This window comes from Cervus canadensis, chromosome 2, assembly GCF_019320065.1.
Source record: "Cervus canadensis isolate Bull #8, Minnesota chromosome 2, ASM1932006v1, whole genome shotgun sequence".
NCBI classification, from domain to species: Eukaryota; Metazoa; Chordata; class Mammalia; order Artiodactyla; family Cervidae; genus Cervus; species Cervus canadensis.
This window is the reverse complement of record NC_057387.1, coordinates 78,646,339-78,666,177: the sequence shown is the minus strand read 5'-3', so window position 1 is coordinate 78,666,177 and position 19,839 is coordinate 78,646,339. Positions and strand designations below refer to the sequence as shown.

General features: G+C 35.7%; 1 protein-coding gene across 5 annotated transcripts in view; it reads right to left on the bottom strand.

Moving 5' to 3' along the window:
- DOCK7 (dedicator of cytokinesis 7) overlaps positions 1-19,839 on the bottom strand; it is a 184,372-nt gene that overhangs the window by 54,463 nt on the left and 110,070 nt on the right. For 3 of the 5 annotated variants that reach the window (XM_043461118.1, XM_043461119.1, XM_043461120.1), the window contains exons 23-29: positions 13,411-13,503; positions 12,077-12,166; positions 11,044-11,139; positions 8,226-8,366; positions 8,024-8,137; positions 6,233-6,403; positions 3,929-4,068 (exon numbers count right to left, since the gene is read on the bottom strand). In XM_043461118.1, the coding sequence (XP_043317053.1) occupies positions 3,929-4,068; positions 6,233-6,403; positions 8,024-8,137; positions 8,226-8,366; positions 11,044-11,139; positions 12,077-12,166; positions 13,411-13,503 (845 nt within the window). The remainder of the gene's footprint in view (positions 1-3,928; positions 4,069-6,232; positions 6,404-8,023; positions 8,138-8,225; positions 8,367-11,043; positions 11,140-12,076; positions 12,167-13,410; positions 13,504-19,839) is intronic. The other 2 variants (XM_043461121.1, XM_043461122.1) reach the window with 1 other exon arrangement.

Genomic DNA, 19,839 nt, shown 5'->3' with positions numbered 1-19,839 from the left:
AAAGTTTTAACTTTCTAACTAAAATGAAAATTTCTAAAGAGCAAATCTTTGGTCAATATTAGAACATACTACTGCTACTCAAGAAATTATTTATGATTACTTAGCAAGCAAAAGGAGTAAAAACATCCCTCTTAAGGGTCTAAGACAATGTATGCTGTTTTTATCTATGCAAATGTGAAAAAAAATGTAAAATATAGAGATGAGATGTGAGTCTCAAATAGTCAATCATTCATTCACTGAATTAACATATACTTACCAAGTGTCCACTCTGTACCAGACACAATTCTAAGGCAGTGGGAATACAGCAGTGAACAAGAAAGAAAAGTGCTGCTCTCATGAGCTCATATTCTAATGGGAGGAGACAGATAATGAACAAACAAGCAAATTTCAGGGAAATGCTTCGTAGAAAATAAAACAGGCTTATATGGTTAAGAATAATTGTGGCAAGGGTAACACAGCTATATTTCAGATTGGGTGGCCCAATGACATCTCATTGAGAAGATACTGTTTGACTGGAGATTTGAAGAATCACAAGGAAGAAATGCCTCTGTGTGGATATCTCAGGGTAATTTCAGCATTGCTTCAGGCAGAGGAAAATCTAAGTGCAAAGACCCTAAGGTGGGACTTGGTATGCCCATAAGGGAAACAGAAACAAGTCCAGGATGGCTAGATTTTAGTATATAAGGAAGAAGGGAAGTGATACTGTAGACAAGAGTTACATATACAGAGTTTTGAGGTTCATTACTAAGTCTGGATTTTATTTTAAATGTTATTTTAAAAGCATACACTTTTAACTATCTTTAAAGTAAGAAGTGTGTGCTTTTAAACACATTGAAGAGTTTTAACCAAGGAAGCAATATAATTTAATTTTCATTTCTAAAAGACCATTTAGGTTGCTGTGTAGAAAAGGGATTTTAGGGAGGGAAGAGGGGAAGCATGATTAGGGGAGTAGCAGTAAAGAGGAAGGGAAGTAGCTGGACTTGGGATATATTTTAAGAGGTGGTCCTAAAGCACTTGCTAATGGACTAGGTGTAGGAAAGAGTGAGAAGATGAGAAAACAAATAGCAGTAACAGCTTATAATCCTGTACATTACTATTTAAAGCTATTCCAGTTACATTTTTTAAACTCAATAAACAAAGAAAAAGTAGTGGTGAACACAGTTATCATTGCTTTCAGACTTTAGAGGGTCAGAAAGTGTCTAAAGAGCCACCTTGAAGACCAGCTTGAAGAGGCAAAAAGGCAGAACAGAGGTCAAGAGGGAGGGGACATATGTATACCTATGGTTCATTCATGTTGATGGATGGCAGAAACTAACACAATGTTTTAAAGCAATTACCCCCCAATTAAAAATAAAATTAAAAAAAAAGAACTCTGAATACAGCATACAAAATTTTTTTAAAAAAATAAGTCTTTCATGAGCCCTACACTGTTCCACAGAGATGTATCTATTTTAACAGAACTGATCCTTGACTCTGAGAAGGAAACCTCATCACAAAAATGGTTAGAATTCTCTATTCTTTATCAGACACCACTGAATACCTACACAAAATCTCAGAAACAGACACAGAGAATAGATTTATGGACATGGGGAGAGGGGAGGAGAGGGTGAGAGGTTTGGAGAGAGTAACATGGAAACTTACACTACCATACATAGAATAGACAGCCAACGGGAATTTGCTGTCGGGCTCAGGAAACTCAAACAGGGGCTCTGTATCAACCTAGGGGGTGGGATGGGGAGGGAGATGGGAGGGAGGCTCAAAAGGGAGGGGGTATATGTAAACCTACGGCGGATTCATGTTGAGGTTTGACAGAAAACAACAAAATCCTGTAAAACAATTATCCTTCAATTAAAAAATAAATAAATTTCTAAAAAAGGTTGACTGTTAGAATTCTCTGTTCTTTATCAGACACCACCGAACACCTACACAACATCTCCTTCACCTGTCTTCCTCCCTAGTGGAATGCAAAAATGTTCAGGTATACCTTCATGTCCCTGAGACTGAGAAGAAGCTGACTCTATTCCCCTAGTACCTGAGGTCGATCCAATCAGACTAGCTCTGCCATTTACAGTAGCCAGTCAACAAGCTGTTTCAATACTAAGATGAGAAGAGATTAATGTTAATCAACTGTTTGCTTAAATGAAAAGGTCTACCAAAAAAGAATCACATGAACTAAACACTTTGTAGTGACAGCTGATTACTATTGAGGCATGAGCTCCGTATCTTCTGCTTTGAACCACCCATGAACCAAAACCCGTCTACACACCATGTGAGTAAAAGTGATCTAACTCACCCAGGAACCTGGCATTGCTCTGGTGTCTAACAGTGCAGGACAGGCAAGTGAGCCAGACCAGTGCAAAGAAAGATGTGCACTGCATGCTTGGGAGGAGAGGTTTGTTCCCCTCTCTGCTCTGCTGGACACAGACAAGTAAGAATTTACTCTGAATTGCCAGAGCAACTCTCTTACAGTCACGGAAGGTACACTAGCCTCAGGATAAAGCTGGGGCTCCTGGTAGAAATAAAAGAAATAGAACCCTGATAACATCACTGGGCTGCTGGTTGTACTGTGCTAAAACCGTACCTTTCTTCCAAACATGAACTGATAACTATCCTTCCTTTAACAAAGCAGGCAAGAAGAAAAGTTTTCTATTTCTGGTAACCAAAATTATTCTGATACATCAAGTAAAAATACTGGAAATATAAATTCAAATGACTGAGATCTAACAGTTACTAAAGAAAGGTAGTATGTTTAGAAGTTGCTTTCAGAGTGATTTTTTTCAAATAATGGATCCTTTTTAGCCCCCCAAACGACATTATATTCCTTTATCAATGGCAAAATAAGAGTGGTGGCAAGCACTCTGGGTGAGACCCAGAGTCTCACCCACTAAGCCTGCCCTCTCCCTATTCCAATGTCTGCACCACAACCCCATCCTACCTGGAAACACACTAAGAACTTTTTCAGAACCGTACAGTTCTGCAGAGCACAGTGTGAAAACCTGCTTCGTAATAATATATCCCTAACATGAGAAGCTGCTATGAAAAAACTCATGACTTTCATGTGCAGAAGATTTAGCCTTCTACAATTTATTAAGCATTAACTATGTACCTATTGCTAAGAATTTCACAGACCTCATTTCATTTGCTCTATAAATACATCATAGGATTCTTATAAAACCTGCTCAAAATATCTCCTTTTGTTTTTTGGAGCTCTTACTTCAGGTTAAACTGCATTACAAACTCCTTAATGATCCTACTATGAGGAAAGTTGAAAAAAAGAGCAATTATTACCCAAATGAGTTATGGTCATAAAAACTTTTGAAAACAGCTATTAAGATAGAAATACCCTACAAGGATCTTCGATCACAACACATTTATAGAAAAGCTGTTTCTGCAAATTCAAATCATCAGACAATGAACTCTTCTTACTATATCAATTTCCAATAATTCTTTAAAAGAGTGGAAGTTTTTACAACAAGTTTACTTGTTTATAGGGCAAATTTTGAAGTACATGCTATATATTATTAATATGATGGCAAATGATACATTTTACTCCCAAAGAATCAAACAGATTAGTCTATTTTCATTAACTGAATTGTGCTTATTGCATATCAACAAATCTAAAAGTCCATCTATAACATGCACAAATATTTCAGGTACTATTAAGAAGGAAAAAAATACTACCAATTGAACCATGATACAACATGATACCTGTTGACTTTCGAGACAAACATCAAATTCAGAGATGACAAAAAATGTCTTTCTTAAAACTGATGAAATACAGAAAAAACATGAGTATGGAACTTAGTGAACAGAGAAGTAGAAGAAGAATGGTAAAGAATATTCTTTTGAGTCCCACTTAAGTGGGATACTCCTGTTCCACTGACCAAAATCAAACTGATACTGTACACAGCAAAAGTGGTCTGCTCACCCTTCAGCATCAGGGTCCAAAATGACAGCCAGCTCTGTTAACACAAGTCCTGCCAAATAATGCTGCTGGCGGAAAGGCACAGACAATTCAAACATATTTGCAATCTTCTGGTCTTGGACATTGGTGGAAAATCCAGAACTCTGTTTGGGAGTGAGGTAGAACAAAACTATAATAGCTATGCAACAAAACATTCTACAGACAGAGCATTACAACAAACGAGATGTGAGCATCATCTTAAAGTGAGATAAACATTTTAAGTTTATTTTTATATTACTATTATTAACACTGGAGAAAGCACCTGCTCTTACTTTTGTTATAGGAAACTGATGACATAGCATTTTAAATTATTTTCAATTTCCTTTTTCTCATATTAAATTTTTTCATCTGATTTTTCCTTTATACTTTTAGCCACTAAATATTTCCCTATCTTATTCTGAAGGGAAAGAAGAACTAAATCCATATGATGCATTATGTACTCACTGTTGAGTACAAAAGAAATATTCATAGTCAAATGCTATTGGTTTTCAGAGAAATTTCAAATAATAATAAAGCTGTTTTTTCCAGGGAAAATACTATCTCTTGAAAATTACTATTATTTTTTTAGTTCATTCAGAGTTTTTACAAGTTTTCTAATACTGTAAAATAGCGTCCCCCAAGATACATTCAAGGCAAGAATGTCCTCAACCTTATCACCTTTTCATCCACATTCAAGACCAACAATGCGAGGTTTCTTAGAAGAACAGACTTCAGATTTCTCTATGGAGAAATCGCCTTCTTAGTAAGTATATAAAACTATTCAGGTCCCTACCTCCCAAAGAGTGATGTCTCTGTCATCTACTAGAATCTGAAAATTATGCAGCTAAATGAGGAAGTAGGGGATGGGACATTGGAAGAAATGCTATTAATTTCTTGGCTGGATAAGATGTTCAGCAGGGAGTCAAGTATAAACAAATGTGTTTCATTAAAGGTTTAGGGAACTTTACCTATGGTTAATTTGTCCTTGATTGTGTAGTCACATCTTTGACAGAAGATGGGAGAAGAGAACAAAAGACTAGGTGAAATGTGTCTTAGCCAGGTAAAAGTATGTGGAAATAGGCTGATCCTTAAGAATTTTTGCAAAGGTAAAAAATGAGATGTTGTTGGTGATCTCTGTGTTTTTCAATCTTTCTAAGTAAAGTTTAAATTTTTCTTTATCAAACATCTGAGATTGATCTAATGTAGTATATTACTTTCAGGAATTAAAAATCTCAAAAACAAAAAGAGTTCAGATCACCTTTGACTTCAGACATTAAGAATATAAGGAAGGGTCTTCCCTGGTGGTCCAGTGGCTAAGACTGCATTCCCAATACAGGGGGCCTGGATTCAATCCCTGGTCAGGGAACTAGATCCCACATGTCACAAGTAAGAGTTCATATGCCTCGACTAAGACCCAGCACAGCCAAATAAACAAATTTTTTTCAAAAAAAAAACAAGAGCTTAAGGAAGTAGCTTGTTTGTCTGAGGAATTATATAGCAAAACATTTCCCTAGACGGGAACATCTGGGCTCCTCTGATACTAAAACCACAAAATCCCTTCATTTCATTCTGTATGACAAGACACATAATAATTGCTATGATAATCCTTTTTTTTTTTTTGTCATCTTTAGAGCAATTATTAGGCACCCTGTGAAAACCCATGAACACCACCTAGTTTCCTTTGGGTTCTCTGGATACAAGAGAGGCAGGCAGGGCTTTGCCAGGACTGCATTGCTGTTTTACTTCTTTCTCTGCTAATTATGCTTCATTCCCTTTCCTTCCATAGGTACTGACAGCTAATAAACATCTTGCCCCCCAAACTCAGTCTGTGTCTGCATCAAGAAAACTCAACTTGTGAAAACATCAAGTGAGTTTATTATGTAGGTGAATTCACTCCCTTGTGCGCAAATCGGTCAGAGGGGTACAACAAAGTGGTTAGAACTTAGACCTAGAATAAAGCCAACATGTGCCACGGATCAAAGCCTAGTTCTGCCAGTTTTTACTATGTGACCCTGGCTATGTTAGTGATCTTTCTGTATTTCAGTTCACCTGTAAAAATAATAATAATAATAATAATAATAGAATGTACCTCTTAGGGTTGCAATGAAGAGTAGTAAATGATTAATATTTATAAAGCACTTAATCATTTACTACTTACAAAGCCCTGAGTATGGAGCCTATCACACAGTTATTATTCAGTAGTATTACTTTTCACTTTTCCCAACATTTAAAATGCTTTTTCCACAAATGCAGGCTTAAAAAAATTTCTTTTTCATACATTTTGCATACCTGAGATGTTGCAGAAGAAACAGAAGGTGATGGTGATGCAGGTGGAGTGAGCAGGCTGCAGGGTAAGTTTAAGGTAACATAGTGCTCATGGCTGCAGATGATTCGCAAAAAATCAAGCCTCAAGGACACCAGGACACTTGGACTTGGTAATGAATAAAGCTTTGAAGACACCTTGTAAGCAGTGCATAAATTAAAAAAAATACCAATTGAACATATCATTTCTCTAATACCAATACCAGAATGATGAATTAAAGAATTAGAAAACCATACTCAATGGACAGCTTTGGGTTTTGTAGTTTAAGTAACAGTGTCAGCTTTTTCCAGAGTTACTGCTAAAATAAAATACTTAGAACTACAAGATTTACTGTATAAATCCACTGACAAGGTGCATTCTTAAAGTCACATATTTATATTTCCAATACAGCATTAATATTTCCACCTCTCAAGGATATTCTATCTGAAGAAAAATTATACTATCAAAATAACTGCATAAAATAAATTATCCATTCTTTTTTCAGCACTTTGTGCTAACCTATATTTATAAGTATCTGTTTTCCCAACTACACCATTACTTACTTGAGGAGACATTTATAAACTGACTTATTTTAAGAGTTCTAGCATCCCTAGAGTCTAGCTTAATGTGTGGCAAATGTAGGAGGTTAATGCCTGAAGGATAAAGACAGGACAGGTTTTGAGAGCAATAATACATGAAATTTCAGGGGAAAAGTAAGAATAATACATAGTGTGGCAAATACTTGCAAACAGTGCCCATGCATAGTTTCAACTTCTCTATTAAAAAACAAAACAAAACAGGGATTTCCCTGGTGCTCCAGAGGTTAAGACTCCAAGCTCCCAATATAGAAGGCACGGATTCAATCCCCAGTCAGGGAAGATCCCACATGATGCATGGCTCAGCCAAAAAAGAAAAAAAGATATATACAATAATGGCATCCAATTGAACAGATTTTCAAAATTCTAAGTATTAGACTGACAAATAGCATTTTAAACCAGTAGTTCCCCTAAATTAATCTGTGGACCAGCAGGGAAGTACTTTATAAGCACTGTTTCCCACACTCCCCACCCCCACCACCAGGATTCAAACTCCTCAATAATGCTGGGATGGGACACAAGAGACCTGTATATTTTTAAAGCTCCCTTAAAAGGCAATTCTAGGATGATTATATAACTTACTACCCAAATGGTCTATCAGGACAAATAACTAATGTCTTCTAAAAGCCAGGTTTCATTAATCAATTGAAAAATTTAACACAAAATCAGCTGTTTGTAGGAAAGTTCCAGGATACTTTTAGTTTAGAAAGGGCAAGATGATATATTTGAGACTTGGGTAAACATCTGCCCATGATTCTAAACTTTACAATGTCTAAGGCTTCATCATGAGGAATACACAGCAAAATGCAACTGCTTTAAAAATCACTTAAGATAGAAAAGGTTGGGTTAGCTGTTCATTCAGTAAACATGCTACTCTGGCATGGCAACCCGAGGCTGTTTTACATTTAGACTACTGACTTGATGGTATACTTCTAAATGGGAATTAAAGAGTCATGAGTGGGCCAGGATAACTCAAGGAAAAGATGGCTTTACTGATAGCTGCTTGCCATAGTTCTATGAACTGATAAATGTAATTTATTTTTTGCCTTAATAATAAATATACCACTTTTTAAAAACATCACTATATAAATGTGTTCATGAAAGTTTCTTAGCTCTAGCCCTTAAAGAGCAAACACAGAATTTAAATTATTTCATTACTAACTATTACTAATTATACGTTACCTGTTTATAGCAGGTCTTTATAAGGCTAAAGACAAATCCCCTGTCCATAACAGACAACAGATCATTGAGAAAAAATGCAAGGCTTGTGTTGAGTCTCTCAACCATTTCTGTGTCCTGGGAAACAAAATTAAAAAACAGAAGTATGATAGTTTAATGTGTGCCTGAAAGATTGACTTAGTTTTAAAAACTAAGTTATCATTACCTTCTGAAATCGTGAAACTATATCACTAGCAATTGTGCTGACAAGAGCAGCAATGTCATCCATGAAACGTTCTGGAAAACGAGTCTTCCTTGGTGCATCAAGTTTATCATTAAAGTATAAATGATGCACCATGCTCTTTACCTGAAAACAGAAATAAGCCATTAGTTCAATTTCTTTTTTTAAAAAATTGAAATATAATTGTTTTACAATGCCATGTTAGTTTCTGCTGTACAAGGAAGTGAATCAGCTATGTGTAGATATATATCCCCTCTGTCTTGGACCTCCTCCCACCTCACTCCATCCCACCCAGCTAGGTCATCACAGAGCACCAAGCTGGGCTCCCTGTGCCATAGAGCAGTTCTTATGGGTGTAACTAGCAGTTACAGAACTCTAAACATTATGGTCATTTCTGTCAATATACCACATGATTTAATAGAAAGCTAAAATACTCTTAACTCCTCAAATATTATGAAAAAGTTCCCTAGAATAGTTTGTATGCTCTAAAGAAATATCAAACAACATACAACTCAATCTCTGTAACACCTTCATAAAACTATTCTATCAATGGGAAAAAAATTCTGGGCATGTCAACAGAAAAAAATTTTCATCCTTTAAAATTACTTTAAGTTAAATCTTTCTAAGACTCAGCAACTGTGCCATTCCATGTCCCCTGCAACTGGTAGCTTTGAGGGATCAGAAACCTTGACTGCCTATAGTATCTTTAGCACTTAGTATCCCTTGGCATATGGTGGGTGTACATTAAATATTGACGAATACATATTAAGAATGTAAGATAAAATGTTAGATAAAAATCAAAGTAATTTCAATTTACAAAATACTTTTAGATATAAATTCTTATCACAGTGTGTACAATAAAGAATTTTAAATTCAGAGAAATTAATGACAAGATTTTACAGTTGGTAAATAGTAGAAACAAGTCAAACTCTTCCATTTTGACTATCTTGTGTTTTAAGAAATCTGAACATATATGTAAGGCTATTAAAAAAAGGCAAATTAACTATTTTGATCTTGTATTAAAAGCACATGAATTATAATCTGATGTTTAGTCTCCGCGGGGGGGGGGAGGAATGTGTTGCCTGTCACTTACATATGGTCCCTGACTTATTTTTTTGCTGATTAGCAAATCTCAAGAAGAAATGTCTTTTTAAGGAAAAAAAAAAAACTTTTACTGAAGTATAGTTGATTTACAATGTTGTGTTAGTTTCTGGTTACAGCCAAATGATTTAGTTTTGTATACATTCTTTTTCATATTTTTTTCCATTATGGTTTACTTCAGGATACTGAATATAGTTCCCTGTGCTACACGGTGGGACTGTGTTATTCATCTACTTTATATATAGTAGTTTGTATCAGCTAATCAGAAACTCCTAGTTTATCCCTTTCCCATCCCCTTTCCTTTTTGGTAACTCTAAGTTTGTTTTCTACCTCTGACTCTGTTTAAGTTTTATAAATAAGTTGATTTGTAGCATATTTTAGATTCCACAAATAAGTGATATCATATGATATTTAACTTTCTGACTGACTTTATTTAGTATGGTAATCTCTAGGTACATCCATATTGCTGCACATGGCATTATTTAATTCTTCTTTATGGCTGACTAGTATTCTATTGTGTATCTATATCACGTCTTTCTCCATTCATCTGTGGAGGAACACTTAAGTTGCTTCCATGTCTTGGCTATTGTAAATAGGGCTGCTATGAACATCTGGGCAAATGTATCTTTTCAAATAAGAGTTTTCTCCAGATAACATGTCCAGAGATGAGATTGCTAGACCACAGGGCAACTCTAGTGTTAGTTTTTTAAGGAACCTTCATACTGTTTTTCATAGTGGCCACACCAAATTACATTCCCACCAACAGTGTAGGAGGGTTTCCTTTTCTCCACGCCCTCTCCAGCATTTATCACTTGTAGACTTTTTAATGACGGCCATTCTGACTGGTGTGAGATAACACCTCATGTAGTTTTAATTTGCAGAAGAAATGTCTTCTTATCCTCAATATAAGTAACATTCAATACTGAGAATGACTGCGGGTGGCACACTCTGGAAACTCCATTGTTTCTTTTCTCTCTTTTGTTCTTGTTTTGCTCTCCTTTGTTTCTTATTATTTTATGTAATTTTTTGGAAGAAAAAGTTTCACTTTTTCTTTCAGCTTTCTATAAATAGAGAGGAAGGGCCCAAGTGCCAGAATATCTGAGTCTGAATCAGAGGTTTGCTGTCCACAAGCTATGTGCACTTAAACAAGATCTTAATTTCTCTGTGCCTTGATAATCCCTAGTCCATAGGTCTGACCACACAGTGTGTGTATGTACACTGCTTTTATGTATATATGTGTTTATGTTGTGTGAATAAATATTTACAAAAATATTAATTTGTTTTTAATATCATTTACTGGATTAAGAAAAAATTATTGTTGTTTTTTATTGGCTGTAACCACCATTTCCCTACGAGCTTTCTAGCCAGAAAAGCAGTAGGTATCTATAAAGCTCTTATTACCTGGTATTGCCATTCTATACTAGTATGTTTGGACTAAGAGAGAACACATCACAGGTTAAAAAGATAGCTGGCTTCTCCAACTATTCCTAAAAACAGACTTAACATTAGCCTTATAACTCCATCTAAATAGTGCTGATTATCCACAGTGTTATTTAGAGAGATAGCAAACATAATTTTTCTTTGGAGGCATATGTAAAACCATAACATGGACAACAGAGAAAGATTTCTAGGACAGTAATGAGCCAACACAAAATTATTCAATAAGGAAAACAGTATTACAGAATGTGTTTAGTTCGCTCACCATTAACTCAAAAAAGAACCAGGCTTGTTGCAAAGCTGACTCCCGAACGCTGCCACTGCAAACAACCCACTGCAAAGCCAGCTCCTCATGAAAAAGCTATCCAGAAGTAAACCCAAAGTTATTATCAACGCCAGGTCTGCTGATAACACAAATCAAATAATAATGCAAATACAAATGGAGATATAATGAGAATAAGCAAAATAAGGCATGTGAACCATTCAACGATGCAGTGAGGACACCCATTAACGAAACGGCTATATATACATGTAAGACAGTGGCATGTTGAATAGCTGAAAAAATTACATGTTATCTTGCAGTAAAATGTAATTTTAAAAGGACAGGTGGGAAAGAGCCTCCTAAATTGTACCTGCAAACAGAAACTAGACCAAAAGCTCACAGCTACAATAAAATCTGGCTTTTGTCTTACATATATATTTCAACATATGCAAATACATTCATGAACTTTGCTGGTACAATTTAGGAAATACCTTTAAAAATTTAAACTTTGATATCAGCCATCAATTTTCAAGGTCTCAGGTATTTAAAGTCATTCTATTAAAACAGCAGAAATTTCCTGCCTTATAATGGATATGCATACAAAGCATTTGCAAAATAGTGTATATTATGAAAAAGGACTAACAAAACTGTGCATAAGGGAAGCAAATCAACATATCTTACTAAGAGTGATAATTTTTCTAACTCATCTTCCTTTCCCTGGAGATTTAAAACACAAAACAGAAGCAAGTTACAGAAACAGAATTAAGAGTTGATACAATTTTTTGGTACTAAAATTTGATGATCAAATTTAAGTCACTAAACTAAAAATATTCATCCACAAAGATATAAACATTATAGTAATGTAAAAGGGCCTGCAATGGAGAGGCATGCCCAAAAAGGCATCAGACAAGCAATGCTTGCTCAAAAACAATCCAATTATTTTAACATCTTGTCCTGGTTATGTAAAGAAACTTTACATATACTTAATTGTTGGAATTATTTTCCCCCTATATGAATTGTCTTCATATGAATCTACCTTTTTAGTTGGTAAGCGTCCCGTTAATGTTTGTAAGAAACTTGACGTCTCTGTGTGCGAAGACATACGATTACAACTTCGATCCATAGCCTATGGAGTGAAGATGAATGAATGACGAGATAACATTAAAGTCTGCTGTGAATGACTTTGCACCTCAAGGATTACATACAATTTTTTAAATAGAGCTTTACTGTGGTTTCAACAACCATCTATTTTATTGCTCATCCCATTTTCACCATTTAAGTTGCTTTAATGACAATGTATTAGAAGTATCAAAATGGCTTCTATATATTTTATCCTTAAAAGGTAAATATTTTAATGATTATATAAATTGAGAGTGCTGCAAAGAATGAAACTTTTATCTCTGTGATATACACACATGCATGTATCTAGTAAGAAAATGAAAAAAGTAAAAACATACTTCTCACTGATCTCAGACCAAAAAGAGAAATCAAGAATTTTATATTTAATTAAAAAAATTAAAAGTTTAGAATGGTTTCTTTTATGTTTCACTATCATCAAAAATTATGACTCAGATCTGCCATATACTATATTAAATATAAATCATTTATAATAGTAAATTTGCCATTAAATTTTTCCCTCAAGAATGAGAGGGAACATCTTCCTCGAAAGCCAGCACACAGGTGAGAAGTATATTTTGAGGAAACATGCAGTATTAGCTATCAAGCTACTAGACTTAAGTAAGCAAAATCTAGTACAAAGAGGTTACAACAAATTTCATACTTTGCAACACAGTACAGATTAAAACAGATTTTTGTTTCTGGTAATTAATCTTACAGTATGGGGATCATATACTGTTCATATTTAATTTCATCTTACAGTATGGGGGTCATATACTGTTCGTATTTAATTTCAGCTAATTAACAACATTTCTAGTCAGTGATTATGAAGAAAATGACAAGATAATAAGTGCTAAAGGAGAATGATACAATAGCTACACTTTAAACTGAAAGCAAATGAAAAACTGTCAGGTTTTTTCCACACAAAATTTTTTTAAAATTCTTCCTGAAGATGTGGTACCCCGAGGGTAGAAACTGTTATCAAAGCCATCAATTACGCAAGCAGCAGGCACTGAAACATCAATGGGGTGTACAAAGAGGGAAGGAGAAGGAGACAGGAAATAGGAAAGGAGAGTATTACTGGTACAACTGGTGGTATTCATGCATAGCAGTTGGAAAATGTGCTAAGTAAACAAAAAACACACTTTTTAATGATTAAAAAGCAAGCCACCAAAATCATAGTATATACTAAGAAGTAACGTTCTAAAGGGAAACATCAGCAGCCAAAAAAGAAACCTCTAACATAAACACCACCTGTGTTGATTCTGCACTTGGACTGGGGTTGGATCCCCATGGGGCAGCTTTTGGACCACCAGTGTTAACCCAGGAATTGGAGCGATCTAAACCCTAAGCATATAATAGAAAGCAGTTGGAAAGGAAAGAAATATTACATGTGGCATGCTATATTCTTAAAGAAATCCAGACTTTCCAATGCAAACATGTTTTTAATTAGTACTGTTAAAGCAACCAAAATTTTTAGGCATCTATAGAATATTAGTTCATCAAAACCATCTTATTACATAGTAATTTTTTTAAAATCATGAAGAAAATTAAGCATGGTAATTATTGGTAATTTCTCTTTACATAAAAGGATCAACTTCAACTATCAACAAAGTTCCCACAGCAACCATCCTCCCCAAACTCTCTTTAAAGATGGTATAAGCTAGCAACAATTAATTTCCTCTAAATCTAACTGATCTAAATCTAACATTCCCTTCTTGTCTAAAAAACTTTAAATTTTACTCCATCTGTCATCAACTGAAAACAACTGTGTAGCAATACTTCATAACTGTATTTGAACTTGCCTCCTCTTTTACTCTTTTAGGGACCAATAAGAAAAATTAGGCAAAAATTAAGAAAGAAAAAAAGATGCCCAATATATGCTCCTTCCTAAAAATGATGGTAGATTTGGAGTTGTGTGTTCAGTCTTATTGTGCTTGTTGAAAGTAAACATAATCAGCTAGTATTTTATACAAAACTGTAAGGGCTGTCTGTAAGATTTGTATCTTCATCATCACTATCATCAATTTGAAATTAATTTTAATATCTATGACCACAAGTGAATTATGTCTATCGTCTCTGAAAGAGGTTATTATGATCCTAGGTAAAGGGAACTGGATGGCATCATCGACTCAATGAACATGAGTCTGAGCAAACTCTGGGAGATGGTGAAGGACAGGGAAGCCTGGAGTGCTGCAGTCCATGGGGTCGCAAAGAGTCGGACACGACTGAGCGACCGAACAACAAATAGGGAACTGGGACTTTACTTCAGTTTCTTAAATCTGATCAATCAATTTGAATTATAAAATTCAGATTCTGGGCCCTCCCCCCTTCCCCCCAGAAATCCTGATTCCATAATCTGGGCTGGGCCCTGGAAATCTGCTAACAGAACTGAACAAAAGTTATAGGGGATTTTTAGAGGACTGCTGGAGCCAGCACAAGCCAAGCCGAGTCAGGCGGTCAGGGCTGAGGATGAGCCCAGACGGACAGCACAGGGACACGTGAAAGAAAACCGAGAGTAAGCAACGGTGATGGGCCCTGTGCAGACACTGGTATCACCTGGGAAGGTTAACGACAACCACCACAACAAATGTGCAGGGCCCTACCTCTGAGCAGTTAAATAAGAATCTTAATGCACAGTGAGGCCTATGCATTAATATTACAGGAAGGAGGAGAGTGAAGGAAGAGGGAGGGGGAGAGGGGAGGGGAGGAAGGAAGGGGACGGGGAGGAGGGAAAACAAACTACTAGCTCTCAAAGGCTTACGCTTATAAGGGGAATATTTCCCCTGCTTTTTCTATTTTTTTCCAAAAATACAGAGAAGTTGACATGATGATACAGTAACTACCTATTTCCCCTCATTTTTGACACTGAATGTGTAAGATGAGAGTTAAAGCTGAAATGTAGGTTCTGCTGCTGCTAAGTCGCTTCACTCGTGTCGACTCTGTGCGACCCCACAGACGGCAGCCCACTATGCTCCTTTGTCCCTGGGATTCTCCAGGCAAGCTTACTAATCGCAAAATCTAAGGTAAATTACCTAATCTCTTTTTCAGTTTCTTAGCTACAAAACAGGAATAATAATGTGTCTCCTTCAGATTGTAAAGATCAAATTAAATAATGGAAGTAAATCACTGAATGTAATGCCTCAAATATAGTAAATTCTTAAAAAAGTTTTAATAAAAACTTGCCCTAATGTTTTTAATGCTTCCTAGCAAAGTAAATTGGGCAATATTCAAACACTATAGAATTATTTAATCAGTAGGTTTGTTTAAAATAAAACACCCCATTTATAAGGTTTTAATACAGACTTCTCAGAACCTCATTATATTATTTCAAATAAAAGCAAATCGGCACACAGTATGCTTTTCAGGTAAGTTAAAACAAAAACTTTCAGTCTCTCAAATTATGTCACTACCTATGCCACAAAAATAACAAAAGATTATTTTAAATATTATTTAATAACAAAAACATTGTTTTTAATATTATTTTAATAACAGAAAAACAACTGTGCTCTCCCTACCACAAATTTCTACAAAAAGAAAAACAGTAACTTTGCTGTACACAGGTTTACTTTTTAAGCTCTTGCTTAACAATTTCCTTTAAGACATGTGCTAGTAAGTAATGTGAGAATAAACAATAACCCTGTCTGTACCGTTAATTATATATTATGTTCACAGTATTGAGACTCTGAACAGTTATAATCACATCAAGTCAAAGCTAACTGTTTAAAGAAAACTGGTAGCCAATTTATTTGTAAAGCAAAATATTTCCATAATTTAAATGTCATAAAGCTAAGAATTATATAGAACAGCCCTCAGTTAAGCAAATTCATCACTGGTATTTACAAATACAGTAACTATATTTATGGATCTCCAGTAGCAGAAGAGATTAACCAAATGTGTGTGCATGTGCATGAAAGTGTTTTTGCTCTGTTTTTGCCAAATCTCTGTAATCTTATTGTTTTGTCCCTTAGATGCAGACAGGCTCCTTCCCTGAACAAGTCAATTTCACTTGCCATCAATACTCATGTTTTAATACAAAGATTTGGTTTCACACCCACAAACCCTCAGCATAGTTGGTTTAGTAAGCTATGCACACAGTGAGCTCTCAATGTTTGAAAAATAAATGAAAAAATAGGAGACAATACATTAGAAAGAAACTAATCATCAATGGAAAACTGCTCTGGAATTTGACTAAAAGCAATGAAGTTCAAACCCGATGTAACCATGTATTAGTACTTACATAACTAACTGTGAAAAGAACACTGCTAGGATAAAGATCAGTCATGGCAGAATAATTATGAAAAGTCTCACAAGTATGGTTTTATAGCCACTAGAGTAACAAAAGCCTGTTTATAGTATTTTTTAATTTTAGTAGTTTCACATTTTGTATTAGGAAATGAAGTCTAACTGAAATGTTCATAAAACTAAATTTCTTAAAATCTTTAAGTATTTAATTAATCTTGCTAGCCAGGAGGCAAACAAAAGCATAATTCTTTTTTTTTTTTTAAGTTGCTTACTCTTGGTAGAGATACTCAATGCTTACTAACATTCTTTCATTGGATAAATATCTTTTGAGCACCTTCCATAGGCTGGACATTATAGCTACTTTAGATACATCAGTGAAGAAGTATCTCTGCCTTCATGGAGTTATATTCTAATCAAGGGAGACAAACACTGAAAATAAACATAATAGGTAACTAATTTATATTTGTTATATTAAAGGTAGTCAATGTTATCAGTCAAAGAAACAGAGTAAGGGGATGAGAAATCCCTGGCACAAGGCTGAGGAGAAAGACACATTTGGACACTTAAGTAAGCTGGTCAGAGAAGACCCCGTGGAGAAGGCAGTCCTTTGTGTAAAGACTTAGGGAAGTAGAGGAGTTAGTCACAGGATCTGGCTCAGAGAAATGATGTAATCCAACAACTTTTGTTTGTGATTCAAGCTTTTAAAGTAGCATCCTGGCTGCTACTGTGTGAAGTGAGTACAGGCTGAAAGCACAGAAACCATCTTTAGGGCTATTACATTAATTCAGGAAGAGATGACGGTAATTCAGACCAAATGGTAGCATTAGAGGTGACAGGAAGTGGCTCTACTTTTAACATATGCAAATCTGAACAAAGGGGTTTTTAAAATGCAGCTGAGTTTAGAATTCCAGAGAGAGATTTGTACTTGAAAAGTTATTTTTGTTAACTATCACAATGAAGTGATACTTAAAACAACTGGACTTCATAAGATCACCAAGTTGGGGAGCGAAGAGAGAAAAGAAAACAAGACAAGAGGACGAGAAATAAGGACAGAAACCTGGGGCACTTCCAAATTAAGAGATCAGAAAAAAAAAAATCTATGAAGGAGACTAAGCAGGTCTAATAAGAAAAGATGAAAATCAAGAGAGGGGAGTGCCCTACAAACCAATTAAATAGAATAAATCAACGAAAGCTGCCGTAAGAGAGTGGCTCAGTGGCTTCCCCAGTAGCTCAGCTGGTAAAGAATCTGCCTGCAATGCAGGAGACCCCAGTTTGATTCCTGGGCTGGGAAGATCCCCTGGAGAAGGGATAGACTCCCACTCCAGCACTCATGGGCTTCCCTGGTGGCTCAGACGGTAAAGAAACCACCTGCAATGCAGAAGACCTGGGCTGGGAAGATGCCCTGGAGGAGGGCATGGCAACCCACTCCAGTATTCTTGCCTGGAAAATCGCACGGACAGAAGAGCCTAGGAGGCTACAGCCATGGGATCACAGAGTCGGACACATGTGAGCAACGGAGCACACATACACATACACATAGGTAAAGTAAGTCAAGTGTTGAGGCTTAGCCATCAGATTTAAGAACATGGAGTGCCTGGAGAGCCCTGAGAGCATTCAAAGGGCAGTATGCACGGAAGATCAAAGAAATATTTGAAATAGGGTAATGGGAGTTAAGGGCTTCCCTGGAGACTCAGTGGTAAGGAACCCACCTGCCAATGCACTTGACACAGGTTCTATCTCTGGGTGGGGAGGATCCCCTGAGGGAAGGAAATGGCAACCCACTCCAGTATTCTTGTCTGGGGAGTCTCATGGAGAGAGGAGCCTGGTGGACTGATGTACATGGGGTTGCAGAAGAGTTGGATATGACTCAACAACTAAACAACAACAAACAAATGGGAATTAAAGAACAAGAGTAAAAGAACTGGAGATAGCTAGTATAGAAAACTCTTTTAAGGAATTCTACTATAAAAGGTAGAAGAGAAATGGTGAAGAAGTTACTAGAAGAAATACTAGAGAAAAAAATTTTTTAATGGGAGAAATAATAGCATGCCTGTATGTGGATGGGATGATTTAGTAGATGGGGAGAAACTGAAGATGTAGGAGAGAGATAAACACTGTTGGAATGAGGATCCTGAGTAGGTGAAAGGGAATGGAAGGTTGTATACAAACAGAGGGAATGGACTTAAAGAAATGGGCAGGTCATCTGTAACAGAGATATTAGTAGTAGGTAGTAGTAGATGGTAGTGGTTAAGGAGATGTGATAGTCAAAGGTTAAAAAAGTTTTCCTCTAATGACCTCAATTTTGTTAATGAAGTAGGAGATAAAGCGAGAAGGACTGGTGGGGAGCTGTTAGAGGATCTGAGGTACAAAAGAAGGCATGTAACCTTTTTCTGGGACAATGGGAAAGTAAATGGAATAAAGAAATATACCACAATTGCTTGACAGCATTAAGGGTTCTCTTGAGGTTCATGGCCTTTAATTTCAAATGAGACCAGTCATCATGGCATTTCTCAAATCATGTTTAGCAGCATAGGCAGTCAACGAAATTCAACTGCAGTTTGAGGTTTGTATAAGCAAGTAAAATGAAATGAGAGGAAGATAAGGGAACTGAGGTCTGTTTATAAAGGTAATAATTATAATGACTGCTCATGGAATTTAAGCTGCTAAATTGGATGAAAGAACATTAACAGGGTGAGGTACAGTAAAAATATCTTACCATAAGTGACTGGATGTTGCAGAGTAATTGTTGGAGTTGGGGTACTAGACAGAAAAATATGAGCTAATGATTAGAGAACAAGATGCATGAAATTGAGATTATGAGGATTAAAGTTATTCATCATGACAAGACCGAGGGTACAACCAAGGCTAAGGTAGCACAAGAGACAAAAGTCATTAAAGAAGAATTTCTTGAATTTCCAAGTCAACAGAATCAGAGTAAATGAAGAGTAGTATAAATAAACTTCAGATTCCTTATAATTTTCCAATGAGATAAAAGTTATACACCATTATTATTAGGGATTATGACTAAAGGGTAGGCCAAAATGAAGGTAGCTATAAAAAATTTTGTAATAAAATAAAAGAACACAGAAAAAAACATTTAAATAAAATTTGATTAGGACAACACTATACTGTCATAAGACAAAGTCTCGTCTTATAATGGCTTTCTCAGAAGTTTCCATATATCATAATATCAGAAGCAAGTTTATAACCTTATTATGTCCCATTTTATGAACCACTTGAAAAAAGGCAAATAATCATTCCAATATATATACATCTTTGTTCTAAATCGTGATGTTATAATGTATCAAACACATCATATTAAAGGAAAACACTAGAATTATGCTAAATCTTATAGAAATTAAAAGGTGTTTCGAAAGTAGAACCTTGAGGAAAATGGCGTCTATAGCGCTTTAACAGGAAAACCTCTTATAATTCACA